Source organism: Dromiciops gliroides, chromosome 6 (genome assembly GCF_019393635.1).
Source record: "Dromiciops gliroides isolate mDroGli1 chromosome 6, mDroGli1.pri, whole genome shotgun sequence".
In the NCBI taxonomy this organism is placed as follows: domain Eukaryota; kingdom Metazoa; phylum Chordata; class Mammalia; order Microbiotheria; family Microbiotheriidae; genus Dromiciops; species Dromiciops gliroides.
This window is the reverse complement of record NC_057866.1, coordinates 119751153-119776417: the sequence shown is the minus strand read 5'-3', so window position 1 is coordinate 119776417 and position 25265 is coordinate 119751153. Positions and strand designations below refer to the sequence as shown.

Below are 25265 nucleotides of genomic sequence, written 5' to 3'. Positions count from 1 at the left end.
TTGGCAGTGCTTAATTTGTGAAATATATTAAATCTTAAATGTCAAAATAATATCATTATCTATATTATCAAGTATCTAAAAGCTTGCATTGAATACAAAAGCTGGTTTGTATCTATCTTTCCTCATTTGAAATATATCTTTTCTGATACCTATTTAATCTTTCTAGAAATTCTAACATCTCTTTTAAAGTACTTTATGCCCATTTGTACCTGACTTTGTTATAGAAAGTGACTTCGGTCTGATACCAGTGATTTACATTTGTCTTCTGCTCTACCCAGTGCAGATGTTACCAGCATGGAACTCTATTTTAATGGAAACTTGATGCTATTATTGTGTCCCCAGGATAGAGTAAGATGAGAAATGGTTCCAAAATGTACAAGATCTGAGGAGGTAGGGAAATAAGCTGTCTACTAAAGCTACCTAAATATGCCATTAAGATTATTGGCTGATTCATAGACCTACTGAGGGCCTGGAGGCTTTTTATTCAGAACACAGGATTTTAAGCTATTCAAGGTTTAGTTATGAGAATTCTGACGGAAGGTATGTACAGATGGAAGTCCAACTGCCTCCAGATTCTTTTGATGTTTGAATACCTGTCAACTGCAACTTTTATACTTCTTGTCTGCCCAACCTCATTCATCCCTTCCCAGCATCAATTGTGATTAGATAAGAGTGATATTACTAATACTTTTGACCTATATAGCACATTCATTTCTTAGAAAATAATTCACTTTCATCTTTAATACCTCCAACACCTACAGCAATTACCACATAGGTTTTTCATGGGCATCACATAAAAAAGATTTGATACTTCAATAACTCTATATTAACAAAATGGGAACATTGTCCAACAATGAGTAATCCATGTGTGAATGTTCATCTTTTCTGACTCTTATCCATATCTTTTCAAATATCCTCAACAGTCTACTCTGGGGCCTTCTGTGTTTCTTGACATTATTTAGATACTAAGAGAGCATGAAGATTGTCCATCAATTATCCTATATATCACCACCACCACCACCACCACCCTCACAGGTGTGTGAGTCTCTGGTCTCATTCTCTGCACTTCTGTACAGGATTTTGTTGGTAATGTACAGTAGCCTGCTCAGACCAATCATATATTTCTCTCTTATTCCTTGGCTTCATGGAAACTTTAAATTTATGTATGCAAAAGGATTTTCCAAACCACAAGGAATTGTGGAGATGTTGAATAAGCATTATAATCGTCACCTCCACGACCACAGCCACTACCACCACTACTGCAACCACCATCACCAATCTTCCTCTTCCTTCTTCAGTAACCCTACATAGTCACTGCTGCTGTTGCTGTGTAGTCATGGCTGCCTCTTTGTGACCCCATTTCCGATTTTCTTCACAGAGATACTGAGGTGGTTTTCCATTTCCTTCTCCAGCTCATTTCACAGATGAGGAAAATGAGGAAACAGAGTTAAGTGACTTTACTAGGGTCAAAGAACTAGTAAATGCCCAAGGCCAAATTTCAACACAGGAAGATAAATCTTCTTGACTTCAGGCCCAGCACTGTATTTACTGCTCCCTCTAGCTACCCCTACATCATCATCTACCATACCAATTTTAGATGGCCACTTTGAGATGTTAAGATGGAGAACAACTGAGGCACAGAACTGTTCATGACTTATCTAGGGGTATACCTGGGACTAGATATACAACCCCCTCTGTTCTTCATTAGACCACCCACTTAATAAACTGTCTTGGGCAGAAATTAGTACGTAAAATTTGAGAATGAAAGGCTATAAAATATTGTTTTCTTTCCCTTCTGAGCCCTAAAAATAAGCATTTTATATTAGATGAACTCTAAGGTACCTTGCTAGCCTTGAAATTCTATTATTCCATGATTTTCAATCTTGTGGCTAAAGTATCCAAAGAGAATCAAATATAAATATCATTCAGAAAGTGAAATTTCCTGAATTCATTGTCTTGGTTCCCTGACAAAGAAGACCAAATGCTTTGCCTCTACTGGGCATTTCGTATTATACTGTACTTCACTAAAACCTAGTTTTAAAAATTTGTTTTAAAAGTATAAAAATTTTACCAATAAAAATATTGATAATAGAAATATCATTTTTTTCTATGAAGTCTGGCCTGCAGTGAAGTGTGCACAACATTGAACTGTTATTACTTCCAGAAATTTTCTGGTTGCTCATGTTAGAATTTGCCACATGCAAATGTTGAACTTTTTGATAATAGTTATAGTTTGAAAATTTGGTGTTATTTTCTTGTATATAGCTGCCTATCCAGTGTTCATTTTAGTATAAGATTACATCTTAGAACTATCACATTGTATCATATTGCTTAAATATTGTTTGTTACTTACCAGATTTTTATTTCTTTGAATTAGGTTGACAATTAATGCTGAATGCTATCTTCAGCTACATAACTTCCCTATGGATGAACATTCCTGCCCACTGGAATTTTCCAGCTGTAGGTGGTAAAACGCTTCATAATTTTATCTAATTTTAAATTCAGAGATTGTTCATTTGATGATCGCAAAGGAGGAAATTATGGTCTTTGATTTCCATAAATGCATGTTAGGGTTATCTAATATAGATTAGACTATGTAAAAACCATTCACCACTTAATTTTCTCCGTTTAATCTTTAAAAAATGACATATGACTTAAAACTTAATTGGACATCTCAGTGATCATACTTTGTGAATATTAAAATTATTCAAGCAGTAACTATTTATTCTGACACAGTTGAACAATGTTTCAGAGCTTGTCACGTGAGATTTCAATAACATACATAGGTACAAATGTCAAATCTGTGGTGAGACTTTCTTACAGAGGTTTTAGAAAACTTTATTAGTGTTCTCTATGCTTTGCAGAAGCAGGATTTGACTCTATTACTCAGACTTGTGTAATTAAATTCAAGTTAACAAAAAAAATTCAAGTTACCAAGCACTTTTAAAGATTTGTTTATGCTTGTTTACTCATTGTGCTACAGTGGATGATATAGACACCTGGTTTTGGACCTCAGAGAGTTTACATCCTAATGGACAATATCATTCCTTTTGCTAATACTCATTTACCATGGAGAAGAGTTTTTGGTTGAAACTGGATGATAGAGAGTAGGCAAGATAGAAAATATGAAGGTTTTGTTTTACTGCTATTGATAAGAAAAAATGAAAGACAGAGAGAGAGAGAGAAAGAGAGAGAAACTTCCTTTGCTTTTAATAAGCTTCTCATCCTTTAAGGGAGATGGCACATATGTAGATGTGATTATATTAGAAAATCAGACAAGATAGTTATATGAGTTAAAAACTAGGAGAATTTAGGCATATTTCATGAAGTTGATATTTTCTTGGGTCTTAAATGAAGTAAAAAATTTCCACAGGTAGATATTTGAAAGGGTGGAGACAGCAAATCAAAGGCATAGATGTATACCTTTATACAGAAGTGAAACAAAGGTATGGAGGTACCTTTTAGAGAAGGTACCTAATAGTATCTCATAGAATAGGTATTTCATAAACCTCTATTAAATATAGCACTGTCTACTATTCTTGAGAAAATCATGAAACTATGCTGACTGGATCCACCAGAAATTTGGGTTACAAAACCTTAAGTGGACCCTCACTAAGACAAAGAGATTCATTTATGTTCTTCCTCAATCAGTTCACTATCTCACTCATCATAATGGCTTTTGCAATCCTTTTCATCCCTCCTCAAAGCTCCCATAGGATTGCTTCCCTCGCCCTTTCAGTTGAGAATCCTGGCTTATATATCACACATAGCCCACCAATTTATTGAGATCTCATTGCCATCTCTTCTTTATCTCACAGCACAATCTTCATCAATCTTCACCAATGTCTCACGTGAAGAGATTGCGCTTCTTACCAAAAAGTCCCCCTCTATGTACACTCTTGATCCCATTCCATTCCATCTTCTATGGCGTATTGCCTCCTCCACTTCCTTCAATCCCTCACTAATCTTGTCTCCTCCTACCTAGTCCCTACTTCCCTGCTGCCTGAAAACAAAGTCATGCCTCCCCCATCCTAGGCAGCTAGGTGGAACAGTAGGTAATATGCAGGGCTTGGAGTCAAGATGACTTCTAATCCAGCCTGAAACATTTATGAGCTGTGTGACCCCAGTCAAGTCATTTAACCTCTCTCAGATTCAGCTTCCTCATCTGTAAAATAGGATAACACCTCACAACTTTGTTGGGAAAGTCAAATGAATGAACATGTGAAAAACTCTTATCAAATCCTAAAGGACTATATAAATGTTGTTTTGGGGGTTGTTCTTTTTCCTTTCTAAAGGATAATTCTCTTTTGATATGACCATTTTCACTAGGAATTTGCCTGACATATTTGAGGAATTGTCAGAAGTCCATATTGGCTTTTTTTTTTTTTTTAGTGAGGCAATTGGGGTTAAGTGACTTGCCTAGGGTCACACAGCTAGTAAGTTTTAAGTGTCTGAGGCCAGATTTGAACTCAGGCACTTCTGAATCCAGGGCCGGTGCTCTATCCACTGTGCCACCTAGCCACCCCCATATTGGCTTTTAAAGGACTGAGCATATGAATGAGGGTAGTGTGAGATAAGTCTGCCCAATTGAGTTGATACCTATTTGTGAAAATCATAAATACTGATTATATAATACTATGTCATGGAAATGCTTGTTTTAGTCTATAAATTAAAAAATACTGATTAATGCATTAGAAAATTTATTTATATTTATTTGTTTGTTTGTTTATTTATTTTTGTGGGGCAATGAGGGTTAAATGACTTGCCCAGAGTCACACAGCTAGTAAGTGTCAAGTGTCTGAAGCCAAATTTGAACTCATGTCCTCCTGAATCCAGGACTGGTGCTTTATCCAGGAATTTATTGATTAGGCAATAGAAAGTCCTTCCTGAGGGTTTTTGTTCCTCCTGCTCCTATTATATTTTATCATCAGATTTCCATATCAGAAATGAGAATGGACTAGATATGGGGAGGTATTAAATTAGCAAGACTGCTAAGGAGGTATTAAAATAGTTCAAGTAAGAAATTAATATAGGTTTATTCTTAGGATAATGTTGAACGAGAAAGAAGAGGGGTTAGCTATTGAGCAGCGACTAACAGAACATGTTTACTAACTGGATGAGGGAAGATATTTCAATATGAAATTGATGTTATTACAGATGATGCTACATGTCAGAGATTTAATGTTTTGATGTGACTCAAGAGTTAGCAACCTTTTCAAAGTTACTTTCTGGTCTAAGGCATCACAGAGGAAAAAATGGAAAAGTCATAAGTGAGAAAATAGCAGGTGGAAAGGAGAGGGAAAAATACAAAGGGGGAGAATAGGAAGCAGAGAGACACAGACAGAAAAGAAAATAGGTGACATTTTCTGATGTTGGATGTTCTCCTTTTTGCACAGTCTTTGGCTACTGGGACATTTTTGATCACATAGATTCCTATGATTTTTTCCAGATGGCTACCCTAGAAATGAAATAGAATACAAATGGAAGAAAACCTCTGTGGAAGTAGCAGATCCTAAATATTGGAGATTGTACCAATTTGCATTTGTGGGGCTACGGAACTCAACAGAGATCTCACATACACTATCTGGTAAGAAAAACAGCCATCATAACAAAACAGGGCATTAGTCATACTTTAAAAAATTTTGTCTGTCTTTGGATATTTTCATATAGATCTGTATCTTTATGCATATTTTAATTGTGTAAATAAGAATGTAATGTTTTGGGTACATTATAGAGGGGATGCTTGTGCAGGAATAGATTGAATTAGGCATCCTCTGAGGTCCCTCTCAACTCTAATTTTCTGTGACATTGTAACTATAGTATGCCTTTTTTCACCCTTTTCTTTTAGGGGATTATATCATCATGACAATCTTTTTTGATCTGAGTAGACGTATGGGTTATTTTACCATTCAGACATATATCCCGTGCATATTAACAGTCGTCCTTTCCTGGGTATCATTTTGGATTAACAAAGATGCAGTACCTGCAAGGACATCATTGGGTATGAGATATTGAAATATACTGTACTGTAATATTTCTTTCTATGAGTGTACCACCAAATATATCACAGTCTATACCACTAGGACCTAAATCAAAAGCATTTCATGGGATCCCTTCATAGTACCCTGATTAGAGTGACACTAGGAAAAAAATATTATAGAAGTTACATTTTAAGCCAATTTATCCTTATCTGTGCAAATGAGGGCATAGGAAAATAGAACCAAGGGAAAGTTGGGTAAATTAAATTCTCCTTTGCCTCAACATCATTTTATTTCATAATGCTTATCATTTCCAAACTAAACCTTTTGCCATAATTACAAGGAGTAAAATTGACTGCCTTTTATTGCCCCTGTTTGTTTTTGTTGGTGGTTGTAATGAGAAGCAAAAGATCTAAGAGGCAGAGAACCAAAGTAAGAAGGATAAGAAGCCAGGAACTGTCTAATCTATAAATTGAGTAATCAGCCAAGAAGACATTAAGTGTGGCTGGATAGTAACAATGATTAATAATGTGAACTGTTATTCACAATTAATAGGTTTGCTTTTTGGCATTAATTTTTAAAAATATATTGGCACTTTTTGTATAAGACAGATATTTCCCAATAAACACATATCTTCCCCACAAAGTACTTCCTGAAAAAAAAGATATCCAAAACCATGTGCTGAGTATGATTTTACCTGTTAATACATATCACTTTGCATCTGTGTATTTTACTAATCTTTTCAAAAAGGATGCATCCTGTAACACTGATAATGTTAAAACACCATCTGTTGCATTTCCTCAGTTTTATTTCTTTTTAGAGGTCATTTATTTCCAAAGTTGCAGTCATTGTTATTTTGTTTTATTAAATTTTTATCATTTCAAACAATTCTTCTCATGTTCTCTGAATTCTTCCTATTCATCATTAGTCAAAGCACAATGAAATTCTTTCATATTCATGTATCATACTTTCTTCAACAATATTGTAATCATTGGGATAGCATTTTGATTCCATCTTTATATTATCATAAAAATATTCTAGTTACATAAATCTGTTTGTGAATAGGGGGTCTTCTCTTGCATTCATCACCTTTCTTTTTCTGTGTGTTGTGAAGACATTATAATAACATTAAACTATTTTGAAAATGAACCAATTATTATTTTAAAGTCACATAAAAACTACCTCCATTTGTACAATTCATTTATAAAGATAGCTTATTGTTCAATTGATTCAATCCAATGAAAAGTATAGCTCTCTGACTACTGATACTGATTTTATGAAAAAACATAAAAAGCTAAGGGCAGAATTTCTATTTTTAATCACAAAGGGCCCCTTCATGTGGTTGCCTGAGATGGCTGGTGAAGATCTCCTTTTAATAATGTATAGTAAAATGTAAATGACTTGGAATCATCAATATTAAAGCTCAAACATCTAACTCTGCAGCTGGCAAAGAAATTGCCTTGGGAGTCTGACAAAGATGTAGATGTTGCTAATAGATTATATTCTATACCTCTCTTTACTTGGTTTCCTATGATTATTACTTTAATAAGAAATCCAGTTATGTTTCCAATACACATACCACTTATATTCTTCTATCTATTACAATTTGCAATTATTTTTTTAAATTGTAACTACATGACACTATGGATTTTAAATGTTATTTAATAAATGGTTGGGTTTTGGAGGGGAGGGGTTAAAGGAGAGACTTTGGTATAGTGAACAGATCATGGGAACTGGGAGTTGGGATGACCTGGGCTCAAATTTTTTAAAATGCTATGGTAGCTTTGTTATAATGGATAAGCTAGGCATTATCCATTGCTGAGCCTAGGCTTTGTTGTATGTAAAATGGAGAAAATAATACCTACTTTACATGGCTATTATGTGGATCAAATGAAATAGTATATCCACAGTACTACTTTGTTAACCTTGCTGTTGTGTGTCCCTCATTCCCAAAGAAGACCATGACATTAGAGTGATATCGTGACTTACACTGAATTGGATTTAAGTGAGGGAGAGCTGTGCAAGATCACCAACCTCACTCTCTCCTCCAGAGTCATCTGGGTTGAGTAGCAAGATACATATCAGGATGACTGGAGATGGCCCCATGTTTTTAGGGCATTTGGGATTTAGTGACTTGCCCAAGCCAGGCCAAACCAGGCCAAGCCAGGCCATAGTCTATTTTGTCATCTAGCTTGTACAGCAGCCCCATTATTCTGGAGAATTACTCTCTGTCTCACTCTGTCTTTGGACATAGAGATAGAGATAGAGATAGAGATAGAGATAGAGATAGAGATAGAGATAGAGATAGAGATAGAGATAGATAGAGATAGATAGAGATAGTGATAGATGATATATACACATTGATATAAACCTATAGATACATACACATATACATATACACATATATATGTACATAGGAAGCTAGATATAGATAGATGGAGATAGAAAAAACAGATAATATAGATAGATTGATAGGTATATCAGTAGATAGATGATACAAATATATTTATGCCAGACATTGTGAGCTACTTGAGAACAGCTATCCCTGAGTTTTTGTTTTTCTTTTTGTTTTGGATTTTTATCAGCAGGTCTTAGTTTAGTGCCTGGAACATAGCAGGCACTTGATAAAAGCTGTTGGTTAATTGGAATACTTTTCTACCTCTACTATGCTTTGTATCATCCCATGTTTTTGTGTTAATTTTTAAAAGTCAGTGTTTATTTTTAAAGTGCCTGAAAAACAACTCTATTTTCATTATTAGCTTATTTTTATATTTCTTTCTGGGGAAAAAATGTTAGGTTATTCCTATCATTAAGTTTATATGATGCCATATGCCAGTGCATTACAAAATAGCAAATATTAATTATGTAAGCATCATATGTTTGCTAGTATTTAATATTTTGAAATATTTAAACACAAATATGATTTATCAAAGACTTTACATTCAAAATTTTGGTTATAACAGTATCTACCTGGCAAAACATCTTCAGAAAATGTGGACATAGTTGGACTATCCACTGGAGAATTTTGAGTGACAAAAGCAAAGTTGAAATCTAAAGCTTTCAACAAGAGACAACATTAAATAGTGTTTGTTGAAGAGGCATCTGATCTAGATATAATTTTGAAGCTCACCTCCAACACATATTCATTTTCCAACCCTGAGCAAATTGCTCAGTATTCCAGGCTAGTCTATAAATAGCATTACTTACTTTATTTCTACCAAATCAAGCACAGCGCCTTGAAAATTGGAGCTATATAATAAATACTTGTTGAAATAAAGGAAAACGAAAACTTATCCTTCCTGACCTTGATCTGTGTCAATATGGGTCTTATGAAGGTATAGTTATTATTTTTCCTATATTATTATTTAAATAACAGAAGATGTGATATAATGAAGATAATCCTTTCCTAAGACAGACCTAGGTGCAAGTCCTGCCTCTGACAGACATTTGGCAATTCAGTTAAACTTCCAGTACTCCCAAAGAAGTCTCCAAAACAATATATTGAGAACTGCTGATCTTTAATGGTAAATGGAGTTTCTTCATTGGGCATTCTATACACCAGTGAAATTACAGGTCCAAACAAAACAAAACTCAATTTTTAAAAAATTTTGCATTTTTTTTCATTTTTAATAGATGTAACTTCTAAATGTTCTGCTATCCAAATCAGAACAAATACTACCTTGTGGTTTTGAAATGCAAACAGGGTTTAATTATAATGGGGTTGACATATGGGAAAGATCTGAATTATCTGCCTTTGACTACCCTGGGTAAATATAGAAAAGAAAGATGGAGATGTTGTCCAATTTGAAATATTTAAACCTTTGGTATAAAACCTTTTTTCTTCTAGAGAATGATGGAAAGTACTACATAATAATTGGGACCTAAAATGTTGTTGTGAGTGCTGTCAAAAGGAGATTTGTGTGTGTGTGTGTGTGTGTGTGTGTGTGTGTATATATATATATATATTGTAGAAGTATAATTATATAGATGTTTCTACCCATGCCATTATATATATATGTATATATATATGTATGTATGTATGTGTGTGTATGTGTATATATATATATATATATATGCTTCTTTGGTCAATGTAAAGATTTATCATGTGCAATACTTGCTTTTTACTAAATACCTCAGTGTTAGCAATATAATGTCGTAATTATTCACTGCACCTATTATTTTGTAAAATTAGCTTTATTTTTTTTACATTGAATTTGAAAAGATCATGTAGAATCATGGAGGCACATTGTGGCATAGTGATTAGAATGTTTAGAATGTCAGGATTCACATTGGAAAGACCTGGGTTCAAGTCTTGATTCTCACACTCCCAAGTGAACATAGGCAGGTCACCTAACTCCTTTAGTTGGTAAATTAGCTGCTAATGATATTTGATTGATTCTTTTTTTTTTTCTTTATGAGGCTATTATAGGTACATCCTATGATTCTGTCTATTTATCTCTGTTGTAAACAATGCAGTCTATATATGTTCTAGCTGTGTGACTCTGGGCAAGTCATTTAACATCTCTGACCCCAAACAACTCACTAAGACACAAGTTATGAATAATTTGCATCAATGGAGGAAATTTTTGCACTGAAAATACAGTCACAGATCCAGATCAGAAGTGAAATGATTTATATGTGTATGTGCATTCATACATATATATATATACACTTATGGGGGGAATGAACAAGCATATGTTAAGTACCTATTATATGTTAGCTACTGTGCTAAGGTCTTTTCAAATATCTCATTTGATCCTCACAATAATCCTGGGAGCAAAATGCTATTATTATTCTCATTTTCCAGTTGAAGAAATTAAGGTAAAGTGATATGCCCAGGGTCACAAAGCTGCGCATGATGCTCCATGGTCTTTAGATGCTTCAGGTCTGTTTTTTGACTGAGAACTATTTGCTGTCCACTGAGCCACACTGCTTTTCAAAAATCAATCAATAAAAGTCAGTTCTTATTTTTTTCAAAGCTTTTGTGATATTAAAGGGAAATGATCATAAAATAGTAGCATAAAGTATTTATAATAACATAAAATTGAAACCTATAATCATATTTATCAATAAGTACTCCTCAAAATGACAAATTGTAGTAATTTTATTACATGGTATATTAATTATTCTCATTTTAAAAGAAGTTTTTGTCATATTAAAGAAAGACTGATAATATGATATAAACTCTTTTAAAGGCTTTTGATTACCACTACAAAATTGTAGCATGTTATAATTATAATTAGCAAAACATATTCCCTTCAAAAAGCATTCTAATAAGCATAATTTTATTGAATTGTTTATTTACCCCTAAAAATGTCTGTTATATAAGAAAAGAGTGACCCATAGAACTACCTGATAACTTTCCTTCTCTATTTGTCTGAATGTAGGTATAACCACAGTGCTGACAATGACAACACTAAGTACCATTGCCAGGAAATCCCTCCCTAAGGTTTCATATGTGACAGCTATGGATCTCTTTGTTTCTGTTTGCTTCATTTTTGTTTTTGCCGCCCTGATGGAATATGGAACCCTGCATTATTTCACTAGCAACAAAAAGGGGAAGAAGCCTAAAGATAGGAAGTCCAAACATAAGTCTGGGGTATGTTGAAGCTTACATTTCTATTGCTCCCATCTACCTATAAATACCATTTTGTATATTTTTGCAAATGTATGTTTTTTGTTTATTAAAAAAATGATAATTGAGGCATGGGGTATGATAGCAGGTAAGTGAAATGAAATGATTTTTAAAATACTAGTAAGCATTCCTCCAATGTAAAGACCACCCCCAAGACTTCCAGAAGACCATTTCATATAAGCATAGATTTCTTCTTTCAGTTTAGCTCCTATGAAATTCTGAACCTTTTTAATGCTTAGGTCTCCGCTCTTCCATTTTAACTATGCTATCAGATTCTAGGTTCTAGCTAAACTTGTTGCACTCCACTGAAATGACTTTTGTAAAGAAACATGCTTTTAAAAGGTGTGATACTACTTCTTTTTCATTGCCAAAAAAAAGTAGAATTTGGTTTACCCCTTCCTTACCATCTCCCCTTCTAACACATATTCTTTTGTTTGGGATAGGAAGTTGAAGTGGATGATATAATACTTCCAACAACAAATATACCATGATCCACCACTTTTGGTGAGCTTGGGAAATTTAGCCATCTGCTTTTTCCCCTAAATTTTTTGTTCAAATATTTAATGCCACCTCTAATAAATATTTTAGAAGTAGAAAACAAATATTCATTTAATGATAATTAAATAGGTGAAAACAGCTTATAGGAAAAAAGTATCCAAGGTTCTCCTTGCATCTAGAAACAAGGAAGGATGAAACCTAGATCATCATCTTCTTCCCCTTGAAAATGCTTCTTTTTCAGTTTTTTCTCACCTCATTTTTCCTCTTTCCTCCTTCACTTTTCACTCTCATTCACTTCTGGGATATTTTGCAATTCATTTAAATGAAAAAAACATTTATGTGAGTCTCAGTGCCAGAAGTCTGATTGCTTGGTATACTTTCATGGGCACACAGATATACCCAGTTGTCTGACTAGTTCCTTTGGGAATCAATGAGATCTTCTCACTGAAAATAGGAGATACATCTCAAGAGAATGGAGCCTATTATCAGTCATGCAGCATTGCAAATTTGCATTCCAGAATTAGCTTCTGACTCTGCCTTTACTTGAGATTATTTTAGTTTATCTCTCATACAAACCATAGTCAATAAATGAAACAGCCCTTTAGAGAGCATTCAATGCTGATAGACCATTCCCAAATATGTTTCAAATGGAGAAAAAGCAACTTTTCCACACTTCTGTTTTAACTCAAGCTAAACATTCCCTTCAATGTCAAGTTTCTCCATATGTTCCTCGGTAGCCATGTTCAATTATTCCTTTAAATACCAGTATTTAACATATTTCTTCTCAATGGAAATTTTTATCCGATATTTCTCAATGTTAGATTTGGAAGAACTTAAAAATTGGAAAGCACATTCTAAAGAAGCAACATCTGTCAGTGATATTGATCTCATATGATTGGAAAAAGAAATAAAACTCACAAACCCCAAGTCATGTTATCAAAAGGTTTACAAGTAACAGTCAATATGTAGAAGAGAGAGGCAATTTGACATAGTGATAGAGACATCTTAAGAGTCTTTAAGATTTTTTTTTCCAACCAGGCATGGGACACATTCTGGCTATGCAACCTTGGGGAAATCTCTTACTATCTCAATGCCCCCAGGCAACTCTCCAAAACTATAAATTGTCATGTAGGAGCTGCTTCCCCATTAAGAAATGAGGGGAAAGATAATGAAGAAGAGAAAGTTTGGTACAGGATTAAAGATAAACTCCAGAAAACCTGCATTCCATTTCTGTCTGTGCTACTTACTGGTTGTAGGACCATGGACAAATCATTTATCATCCTGGACCTAGTAAAAACTCTAAGAGTAAACTATTAAGTTATAAGTGGGTTCTAAGAAGTAGTGCTGGAGGTGTCCTTAGATCCTCAGTATATGAAGATGCTAAGATTTAAGAGTGAAATAGTTTCAGTTATATTATTTTATTTTAAGGCTAATGTATCCTTTGCAGCACCCTGTTACAAATGTTAATAAGTTGATGTCTGAAAATAGGACTTTGAAATTACATGTTGTGCTCTTACTGAGGATTAAACAAACAAACAAACAAAAAAGTTTTCCTTTAATACCTGTTAAAAACTGAGCACCAAGAGGATACCTAAGGAATTCAAAGCCCCTTTCCTTTCTTCTTAGGTTGGTTATGCTGCCTTGCAAATTCTTTCAACACTAGATGGCATGCTGAGTGAAAAACAGTACTGATCAGTGATCAAATCTTACTCTCCACCATGGTTCAGTGTTTAGCCATATGGTTTTGTTAATCAGGTGGATTGTAGCACATTTTCATGGTGTATAGACAGCTGTGCATACTGCTGTCTACAAACCATATACTTGAAGTCCTGGAATCTTTGTCTCCTTTCTGTTCCAGACTAAGTAACCAAACAGTAAGCTCAGTGCCAAAAAATCTGCCCATTATCTAGCCATAACATCTGTTTATTCTCTTCCCTCATGTTCTCCTTCATACATTTCTCCCTGAAAATATAAGCTTTTAGAAGTCTAAATTTCAGATAAATATATATGTATATGTTCTTTTATATCTATGTATAATATTGTCATTACATATGTAATATGTGTGTACACACAAATATATGAATAGATAGGTAGAGAGAGATAGATAAATAGATCGATATTCTTTTTGCACATTTCTTCATGGAATTCCTAGAGCCTGAGTCCACACATGCTGGGTGAGAGTAGCTAAAAGATCAGGGCATCCTCCTTGAAGCACAGAGAAAACACATTCTATAACATAATGGAAAAATATCAGACCTGTAGTCCTTGGATTCTTTGCTTAAGGTACATCCACACCTTCAAAATAATTAAGGTATACCTTCAGTGAGACATGAAAGGATAATGTTTTTCAACCTGACAATTTCTCAGAACGTAGGAAAAGAATTATTCATTTACATTAATTCTTTTGATCTACATGGATATTATTGTAGTGTCATTTCCATTGGTCCCTAATTTTATTTCTAAATGGTTAGATCTGTTTTTAAAGAAAAGCTACAAGGGGCAGCTAGGTGGCACAGTGGATAAAGCACGGGCCCTGGATTCAAGGAGAACTGAGTTCAAATCTAACCTCAGACACTTCACACTAACTAGCTGTGTGACCCTGGGCAAGTCACTTAACCCTCTTTTTCCTGGAAAAAAACACTATATAAATTAAGTAAAGCATGATGAACTTAAATAGAAAGATATCTGTATGGTACAGTCAAAAGCTATTGGGGAACAGCAGTAGTTATTCATCCACTGGGTTTCTTTAACAGGGATAGTCACCTAACATCATCAGATAAGCTAGCTGGAATTTCTATTTTTCCAAGTCCACATAATATCCACTACTGAGTTCTTAATCCATCAAAGAACCCAAGCAGATGGTTAATAAGAAACAAGGGGACCAAGAAACCTTCATGGAAGAAGTAGCATTTGAGTTTGACTTTAAAGGAAAGGTAACAATTCTACAGGAAAATCAAGGAAAACAGAGAGAACATAATAAAGGCATTGAGACAGGACAGGGTAGGACAAGTTGACAAAATAAGTGTAGTTTGGATGATCTATAGTGGACATGGAAGGGACCAACATGAAATAAGGTTAGAAAGGTAAAGAAGTGGCAAATTACAGAGGCCCATGAGTAGTTAATTTTTACTTGGTAGGTAGCCAATACACTGTCACCAAAGATTAGTATATGGGGCTTTGTTGAATTGTCAGGATTATGAATAATGAAGAACATTCTGGAAGAAATAAAAATGACAGTTCAGAGAGTGAGAAAGTAAACATAAGAAGAGAAGATTTTTTCAAGATTCTAATGCAGAGTGTAATAAGTGTCCATATCATGGTGACAGCAGTAGGAAGATGAGGAGAGGATGAATAGGAGAGATATTATATCAGTGGAATTGAAAGGAGATGGTTTCCTGATTGTAAGAAGTGATTGCATTTGAGAAGGGAGAGTGAAGTCTCAAAGATAAAATCAAGTTTTCAAACATGAGAATAATAAAGTAATGACACTCTGGGAATTAGTTAAATTAAAAGTAGGAGCAAGTAAAGAATATAATGAGGATGTTTTGAATATATTGAATTTGAGGTTATTATGGAACACCCAGGAGGAGACAGAGAAATTTTAGAGGGGTGAATTTATATCTCGGAAAAGAGAGCAAGGAAGGAGATTTTCACGTGGAATTCATCTTCATGGATGGAGTGAGTAACTTTAGTAACTTCTCTAGGACTCAGTTTCCTCAACTCTAAAATAAAGAGGTTGGAGTAGATGAAATCAAAGATCTCTTCCATTTCTAAATCTCTAATCCTGGGAACCCATGATTCAATGAGATTTAATTTTTAATTTAATATTTATTTCCCCCAAGTATATTTAAATATAACAATTTTAACATTCATTTAAAAAATGTTGAGTTCCAAATCTTCTCTCTCCCTTCCTACCCTACACCTTGTCTCCCACCCCCTGCACTGAGAAGCCAAGCAATTGGTTATTGATTATACATGTGTAGCCATGCAAAACATATTTGTATCTTAGTGATGTTGCAAAAGAAATCATAGACAAAAAAAAGAAAAATAAAGTAAAGAAAAAGTACATTTCAATATTCATTCAGACTCCAACAGTTCTTTCTCTGTAGACAAATAGCATTTTTCATCATTAGTCCTTCAGAATTATCTTGGATCATAGTATTCTTGAGAATAGGTAAATTATTCACAACTAATCTTGGTACAATATTGCTGTTACTGTATACAATATTCTCCTGGCTCTGCTCATTTCATTTTGCAGCAGTTTATGTAAGTCTTATCAGTTTTTTCGAGAGCATCCTATTGATCATTTCTTATAGCACAGTACTATTCCATCACATTCATTTACCACAACTGATTCAGGCATTCCCCAATTTATGGACATAACCCTCAATTTCCAGTTCTTTGCTATAAAAGTTAAAATAGCTGCTATAAATATTTTTATACATATAGGTCCTGTTCCTTTTGTGGTTTTTTATCACTTTGAAATACAGAACTAGTAGTGGTATTGCTTAATCAGAGTGTATACATGATTTTATAGCCCTTTGTCCATAGTTTCAAGTTCTTCTATAGAATGGTTAGATTATTTGACAATGGTACCAACAGTGCATTAGTGTCTCAGTTTTCCCACATCCCCTCCAACATTTGTCATTTTCTTTTTCTATCATATTAGCCAATCTGATAGGTATGGGGTGGTAGCTCAGAGGTGCTTTAAATGGCATTTCTCTACTTAATAGCAATTTAGAGCATTTTTCATATGACTATAGATAATTTTGATTGCTTCATCTGAAAACTGCACATTCATAACCTTTGACCATTTATCACTTGAGGAAGGTCTTTTATTTCTATAAATTTGACTTGGTTCTCTATATATTTGAGAAATGGGTCATTATCAGAGAAATTTGCTGTATTTTTCACAATTATAATTACTAACTCTGTATTTCCCTCCATTCTATTTCCCCCACCCTGTTTATCCTACTCTCTATTTCCCTTTACCCTGTCCATTCTCAAAAGTGTTTTGCTTCTGACTTTTATCTTTCCCAATCTGCCTTCCCTTCTAACAGTCCCACCCTGTTCTCTTATCTCATTCATCCCCTACTTTCCCATAGGGTAAGTCAGATTTATATTAACAAGTGTATATATTATTCTCTCTTTGAGCCAATTCTTATGACAGTAAAGTTCATATGCTCCCACCCCCCACTCCAGCTATTCAATGATATTTAAATGGGGAGTCAAAAAAAGGAAGATTAGTAGGCCACAGATAGAGGATATGGAGTCCTTACCTTAAGTATTTAGTAAGACAACAAGGTGCCAGCAAAGGAGAAAGAAGAGAAATTATTAGAAAAGTAGAAGAATGCAGTATCTTTAGATCCAAGGGTACAAAAACCATCCTTTTGCAGGGATATCTAACAATTTGGAAATCTAGAGAGGTCAAAGAGGATGGGGACTGAGAAAAGGTCACTGGGTTTGTTGATTAGCTCAACAAGAGTGTCTTTTGAGAGAGCAGTTTTAAATGTGAGGTTTCAACACATTAATTAGAGTGTGGATAACAAGGAAGTGGAACATTGAATATAGATGAATTCTTCCAAAATTGTGACCATGAAGGATAGGAGGAAGATGGCATAGAATTTAAATTAGGAAGAAAGGTATTTTTTAATGACTGAGGAAAACTTAAATGTGTTAGTAGGCAAATGAAAATGAACTGGTGATGACAGTGATTGAAGAGACTTATGTATCCATCTGTCATCTGTCCTGTGGAATGTTCCCCTAAGGAGTCTTCTTTGCCCAGTCATACTACCATTACAAAGCCTTGTGACACAGGCATCACAGCCATAGCCTCTAAATCTTTTCTATGTCCAAAATAATATAAACATATATGTTTAGGATACTTTAAGAAACTCTCCATCTCTCTTAGGGAAATAACTCTCAAAAGAGTGTTGAGGGTCCCAGAAAGTGACCAAAACACAGCCATATTCTTTTCAGAGAGATAAATATCAGCAGGAACAGAATTTTCAGACGTGTTAAAAGTTTCCCTGTAAATGGCATTTGGCAAATTTCCCAGGAAATATGTGACAGCGGTCATAACATGTAGCTTACTTCAACAGCTGTGATGGGTCAGGGAACCGACTAAAATATGTTAAAGTGACCATTTTGTAATACTGTGATTGGGGTCCCTAGTGTCTGTACCATAGGTTAATTAGTCACCAGGAATTATTTTTTAAATGGATAATTACATAACGCTAGGGATTTGATTTTTTATTTCCGCCCCAAAGACAGAGCCATTTCTGGACATCATAAGCTCCCTGGTACTCTCAGGGACTGTTTCCTAGCCATAGAAGTTGTTATTGTAGGTAAAGACATGTAAGTGAAAGCCTAGATTCCAACCCATTCCACAGTATTAAGCAATTAATAAATTTACATGAAATCTCTTTCTCTCTCTCTCTCTCTCTCTCTCTCTCTCTCTCTCTCTCTCTCTCTCTCTCTCTCTCTCTCCCTCCCTCACTCCCTTCCCTCTGTGTGTGTCTACATTGTTATTAGCTATTACTATGCTTAAATGAATTTGCAAAATACATCTTTCTGGGTTGCAGCAGACAGACCTCTACTGATACATTTCTCTGGCTAATGCTCCAGTGGTTTCCAGGATACAAATTGATATATCCCCAATACTTTATTCCATAGCTGGAGTGACAACTATTTAGTCACTTAGCTAAAGAGAGTCATGTGTGTATTTGTTTTAAAAAGCAAGGTTATTTTAACACATCGCTTCTATTTTCGCTTTTCAAGTTATTTGCTGTATATATTTGTCATGTAAAAATTATTTCATAATTATTGTTACAGTCATTTTAAAAATTACATATCTTCTAAGTAGGTGCTTTATAAAGATTTGCTGCAAAATATTGATGTCCTCAGAGGAAAGAAAAATATCTCTCACTTATAAGACACTTTAAATCTTGAAAAACACTTTATCTATGACATTTCACCTCAGTTTTTGTACTTTTGCATTGTCATACCCCATATGTGGAATTCACCCTTTCCTCACTTCTGCCTCATAGAATCTCTCACCATCTTCAACAATCTGTTCAAGCATTACTTTCTACCAGATGTTTTCCTAATTCTGCAAACTACTCATGCCCCTTTTCACTAACTACCTTTTATTTACTTACCATATCTATATCATATTTATTCTATATGCATTTTTTCTATAGAAAAGTTAATGTTTCCATGTTATCTTTCCTCATACAATAAAAGCTCAATAAGAGGAGAGATTGTTCCATCTTTTATTTTTGTATCTTTAGCACTTAGCAGATTGCTGGACATGGAAGGTTCTTAAAAAATGGATTGGTTGATTATTAATTTGAATCTTACAGAAACACTGTGAGGTACCTACTGTTCATTAGGCACTATATCTAATGTGATTAGAGCTCCAAAATTAGAAAGCACCTTGGATTGTGTTTTTGCCCCCTTTAACTTATATGGATTCCAGAAATAAGTTATGACAAAAGAAAAAAAATAGACTTGTACAAATGTAAAAAAAAATGCACATTTTCATTATGCCATTAGTATCTTTTTTGAGGTTTGAATGGGCAGGAATGACATAATATGTGTAAACCTTAAAGCACTACATATATCTCAATAGTTTTAATGTTATATTTACTGTTATTATCCAATCAGAAAAATATAATATATCCTTTTATTCAGAAATCACCTGCAGTTGCAGTCCGCCCTGGATCTACATTGATTCCAATGAATAGCATTTCTCATCCTCGACAACGAGATGATGATTATGGATATCAATGCTTGGAAGGCAAAGACTGTGCCAGCTTTTTCTGCTGTTTTGAAGATTGCCGGACAGGATCTTGGAGGGAAGGAAGAATACACATCCGTGTTGCCAAAATTGACTCATATTCCCGTATATTTTTCCCAACAGCTTTTGCTCTGTTTAATCTTGTTTATTGGATTGGCTACCTTTACTTATAAATCCCCACTGCTCCCAAATATTGACAAAGCCAAACTAAGCATAGATATTGTTCACTGTAACTTAGTAGCATGAAATTTATTTTTCACAATGCTGAAAAACAATGGTTACTTTGAACATTCCATCACTCTCTTTTTGAGACTTCTAGAGTTGTAGCATTTAGACCAAAGTTAATTAAGCACATATAAATTGTTTTGACACTGTTAGCCCTTACTAACAAGAATATAAAGATACTATTTCTTTTACCTACAGTCACTTAATTTTTTCTTTCTCTAATTTCCATAAACACATTTTCAAAGATATAAGCACTCTCTTGTGTCTGATGTTATGCTGAAATGTGTATTTGCTGTGTTTGTCTAGAGAGTCAAATTCTAGAAGAGGGAAATGCTCATTTTTTTTTTATCCTAACCATTTTTTTTTTCAGGTTGGAGGGGTTACTGTCCTAAACTTACTGAATGTATATATAAAAGTTTAATTTTTTTAAGTTCATAAGATTTTAGTATTTTTCTCTCAAATATACCCCTTCACTGAAAAAAATAATCTTTGTAACCAATATACAGTCAAACTAAAATAAGTATGTGAATTTTGGGGGGGGGAGTGGGGTGAGGAGAGGGGTACAATAAGGATTTGATTTGATTTTTTCTTTTTATATCATGTATGTTGATTTTTAAAAGGATTTTAAGAAAACAAAACAAAATAAGGTTAATTTTCTCTTTATCATGGTCTGGAAGTAGACCTCTATTCTTAAAGCCTAAGCCAGTTGAAAATAATCTCTGGGGCAGCTAGATGGCGCAGTGGTAAAGCACCGACCCTGGATTCAGGAGTACCTGAGTTCAAATGCGGCCTCAGACACTTAACACTTACTAGCTGTGTGACCCTGGGCAAGTCACTTAACCCCAATTGCCTCACTAAAAAAAAAAAAAAAAAAAGAAAAGAAAAAAGAAAATAATCTCTGCCAGGCTTTACCCAGCTCCAAGCTGGAAAAGTTTTGGATACAGGCTTGGAGACAGACTATTCTCTGAGCATCAGCCTAATGAGTTCAGAAAGACCCATCATCACTGGATTGGCTTCTTAATTAGGATTATTTTACATACATACATACACACATACATGCACACACACATATATACATACACATGTATGTATATATATACACACATAGACATACATATATGTTTATAAATATATATTACATATATGTATATATAATTCACCAATTAGGTAATGTGTCTATAGTACTTTTGTAAATTGTGAAACACTATGTTTCCTCTTGTTACTATTGAGGAAGTGGTTGATTTTCATTCACTATATGTGATGGAATCAAACTCTTCATAAAGAGAACACAAGCCACTAAAGGCACAATTCCTAACCTTCTAAAGAATGATACAAAATTATAACTTTGCCTTTGTAGATCACAGAACATTACACCCTTCTGACCTGACTACTCTCACATTATGCCTTCGGTGATTTGGGAGCCTGGAATAAATCCACTGGATGATTTTTTTTTTACAAGCAAGTTGAAATGCTGAGTCTAAAACCATAACACCTTGCAAAAAATAAATAAAGATGTGAACATAAAAATATTACAATGAGCTAACAGTGAAAATAAATGTAAAAAGGTAACAAATATCCTTTTTTCTTCCATAAATTTGCTGCTGAATTTCAAAATTAAGGAGCAATGCTTTTAATTTATCAACTCTATCTACTTGTTCATTTGTTTCTTTGATTTCTGAAAGCTGTATACAATATTCTGGGTGATGATTAAAACATCTTTTATTTGTATATATCATTTAGTTTATTTAAAAAAAACATTTATGTGCACTATTATATTGTCACTATCCCTTGTGTCCCAAAGGACACATTACTATCCTCATTTAATAAATAAGAAAATCAAGCCACAGAGGTGATGGGTGAATTGCTGACAATTACTTAGGGAAGTGATAGCTGAATTAATACTGGAGCCTAGTTTTTTTCTCATTTCCATACACCATTTATGATGACATTATGAGATATTTAATATTATAACCCTCAAGGGCTCCTTGTCTGACTCAGAACAGGGAAATTTAGGAAGTGTTCTACTAAGTATCAGTCTTTCTAATTTTGCTTTAGTCTCTGCTTCATCCTAATCTCTCCAATGTATAAATTAAGAGGAAAAATTAGAATAATTGGCTGAATCCAATAATATCACAATTTTGTCTAGCACTTAAGGTGGGTCTAGCCAGAAGTCCTTAGTATCATCAAGGAATTTTTTGGAACTGGCAGAATTTTTCATTTATATATTCCACAAATATTTATTAATTTCCTGTGATGTTCAAGGCACCATCCCTAGTGTAAAAACTTCACTGATTGCACATATTGGAGGGGTTTTTGTTTTGTTTAGTTTTTTATTACACCTTCAGTAGCCACCATGGATAATGGTTTAAGTTACATGGACTGGGACAGTGCTATTTTTTGATGTCTCATGCTTTGGGGCCCATTATCTTGATTTCTATTGCAGGAGGCCCTTAATGTATTGGATGTTACTGGAAGTGATATCAAATCAAAGGGCTATTCTGGATTTCTGAGATCACTGATTTCCCAATACAGTAGTGTCATTGTTCCTTAAATCTTCAAAGACAGAATTCTTAAAAATGGTGAACCCTAGTAAAAAACTAATTCAATGTTTTATAAAGCATATTTGCTTTAAAAATAAATGAATTGATACTGAGACAATATTTTAATTATGGATTACTTCAGTGTAGTTTTGATGATGGTAAAATATTAAAAATTGTTATTTCAAATGATTTTTATATTATGTCCATGTTGACCTAAAATGAATAGCTGGAAAAAATTAGATGCTTAAAATGTGTTTTAAATGAATAGTCTAGGTATGATAAAATTTGTACAATTGTTTAAGAATAATTTTGTCTTTAAATAGAGAAAGATTTTTCCATCATGATCTAAGCAGCCTAAGTCTATAAAAAGCTGTCTGTGGAACTTGAATTGATTTTTCCTTCTATATAAAAATTTCCCCTTAGCAAGCTTTCAGCCTCTTTCCATTAACATTAGTATTCTGCTCAGAGTACTGTATAGTAGATGTCTAATAAAAAGGTGGTATTCTTGATGGAATGACCCAAATTTTCTTTTCTTACCCTTTTATAACTTCTTTATTCAAAGATAAAATTGCTTCATATTGGGCCAAACGAAAGCAACTAGGAAGCAAGTGATGTTAAGCTGCTCTTTTCCTATTCTTCACTTCCAAAGAAGCAACTTGACATTTTGTTGACTACTATCAGAACAATTCCAACTTTATTGAAGAGCCATAGAAAAACAGTTACCAAGTCATTTGCATGGTCTAAAAGTCTCTTCTAAAAAGAGTATACAAATAACTTTCTTTGAATTACCAAAACAAAATAAAATATGATCTTGTCCCTGCATTTGTTTTTACCTTTCTTTGGCTGGATATTCAATTCAACTCAATGGATCTGAAGTACCTATAATGTATGAAACAGAGAGGGAATATAGAATCATGAATCTAAATCTATCTTCTAAGTCAGGAAGATCAACGTTCAAGTACCCCTTCTAACAAGTACTGGTTGTGTGACCCTGCCAAATCATTTAACTTCTCAGTTTCCCTAGGTGACTCTCTAAGTGGCAGAATAGACACTAAAGTATGTTAATAGTTATAGCATCACATACCAATGAAATCATAGGTTTATTTTCTTATTAATGTATGAGGAACTTTGCTAGCCACTGAGGATGCAGAAACAAATCAATCCTTGCCCTCAAGGAGATTTGAACACTGACTAGACCCTAAAACTCTGGGCCATGGAAATGATTCTGACCTACATAGGCCTTATTTGAGAATCCCCTGAAGCAAAGAATCCACGGGTCCAACATGGGACCTGAGATTTGAACAGAGCATCGAGTTCTGAGATAGGTAACTTCTCTATAACTAATAATCTTTGAGGGTAGCCTATGATACTGACATATTAAGTGACTTAGTTAAGGGCATGCAGCTAGTGTATGTCAGTGGCAGGAGTTGAACCCAGATCTTTTCAGCTCCATTTAAATACAAAATAATTACAATTTCACTGTGGAGGAGTAACTTGGAAAGACAGGCAAAGTCCCCTGTGGGATGTAGTGCTTCGGTTGAACCTTAAAGGGAACTACTTGTTCTAAGGGCTAATGGTGAGATTAGAGGGGGACAGCATTCCAGGCATAGGAGGCAACCTATGCAAAGGCCTGGAGAAAGGAATTGTAATATTATAAGCAAGGAATTATCAAGGAAGCCAGTTTGGCTAGAAAATAGAGCATGTAGATTGGACAAGGTGAGGAATGTAAAATAAAATTGGAAAAATCAGCAGGGTCCAGATTATAGACTTTTAAGTGCTAACAAGTGGAATTTGTCTGAAACTGCCCATGAAAGAGTGAAGACAAATGGTGCACTAAAATAAGGTATAATGAAAGGTCTGAATTACCTACTTAAATATTATATACACTTATGTGGGATTTCTCCTGTAAGAAATCATTTGTTAAGATGATCAAAGGAAAAATGAGTAAAATGATATTCTAATGTATTTTTGGAATTTCAGTAAAAATAAAATTTAATGGAATTTTTCTCCAATCTTATTCATTCCTGGTGTCTAACAACTACACTGGGGCATAGAACCAGAGAAAGAAAATCTTCTGAAGTGAAATCAGGCTCAGAAGTCCCTTCCAGCTGTACATCCATTATCCTAGGCTTTTACAAACGTATACTCATATGCACTTGTCCCTCACTAAGTGAGGTGTTTCCTCAAAAGAGGGAAGCCCTGAATTCCAAGGCAAGAGATCCAGGGAAATTGTTGTTGTTTGTCCTTCGTTCTCAAAGAGGACCATGACATTGGGGTGATGTCATGACTTACACTGAATTGGATTTAAATAAAGGAGAGCTGTGCAAAATCACCAGCCTCACTCTGTCTTCCAGAGCCAGCTGGGTCCAGGACAAGATATACATCATGATGACTGGAGATGGTCCCTGTTCCCATATGTTTAAGGTAATTGGGGTTAAGTGGTTTGCCTAGTAAGTGTCCGAGATGAAATTTGAACTCAGGTCCTCCTGACTTTAGGGCTAGTGCTCTATCCACTATGCCACTTAGCTGTCCCCTCCAGGGAAATTACTTGGACATAGGAAATTGGGAAAAGACAGCTGTCTTTTAAT

General features: G+C 34.4%; 1 protein-coding gene across 2 annotated transcripts in view; it reads left to right on the top strand.

Moving 5' to 3' along the window:
- Positions 1–25021, top strand: part of GABRG1 (gamma-aminobutyric acid type A receptor subunit gamma1) — a 100750-nt gene extending 75729 nt beyond the window's left edge. For both annotated transcript variants that reach the window (XM_043973527.1, XM_043973526.1), the window contains 5 exons: positions 2378–2460; positions 5450–5587; positions 5849–6001; positions 11366–11577; positions 19807–25021. In XM_043973527.1, coding sequence (XP_043829462.1) covers positions 2378–2460; positions 5450–5587; positions 5849–6001; positions 11366–11577; positions 19807–20085 — 865 coding nt within the window. In that variant the 3' untranslated portion in view covers positions 20086–25021. The remainder of the gene's footprint in view (positions 1–2377; positions 2461–5449; positions 5588–5848; positions 6002–11365; positions 11578–19806) is intronic.
- The last annotated feature ends 244 nt before the right edge of the window (positions 25022–25265 follow it).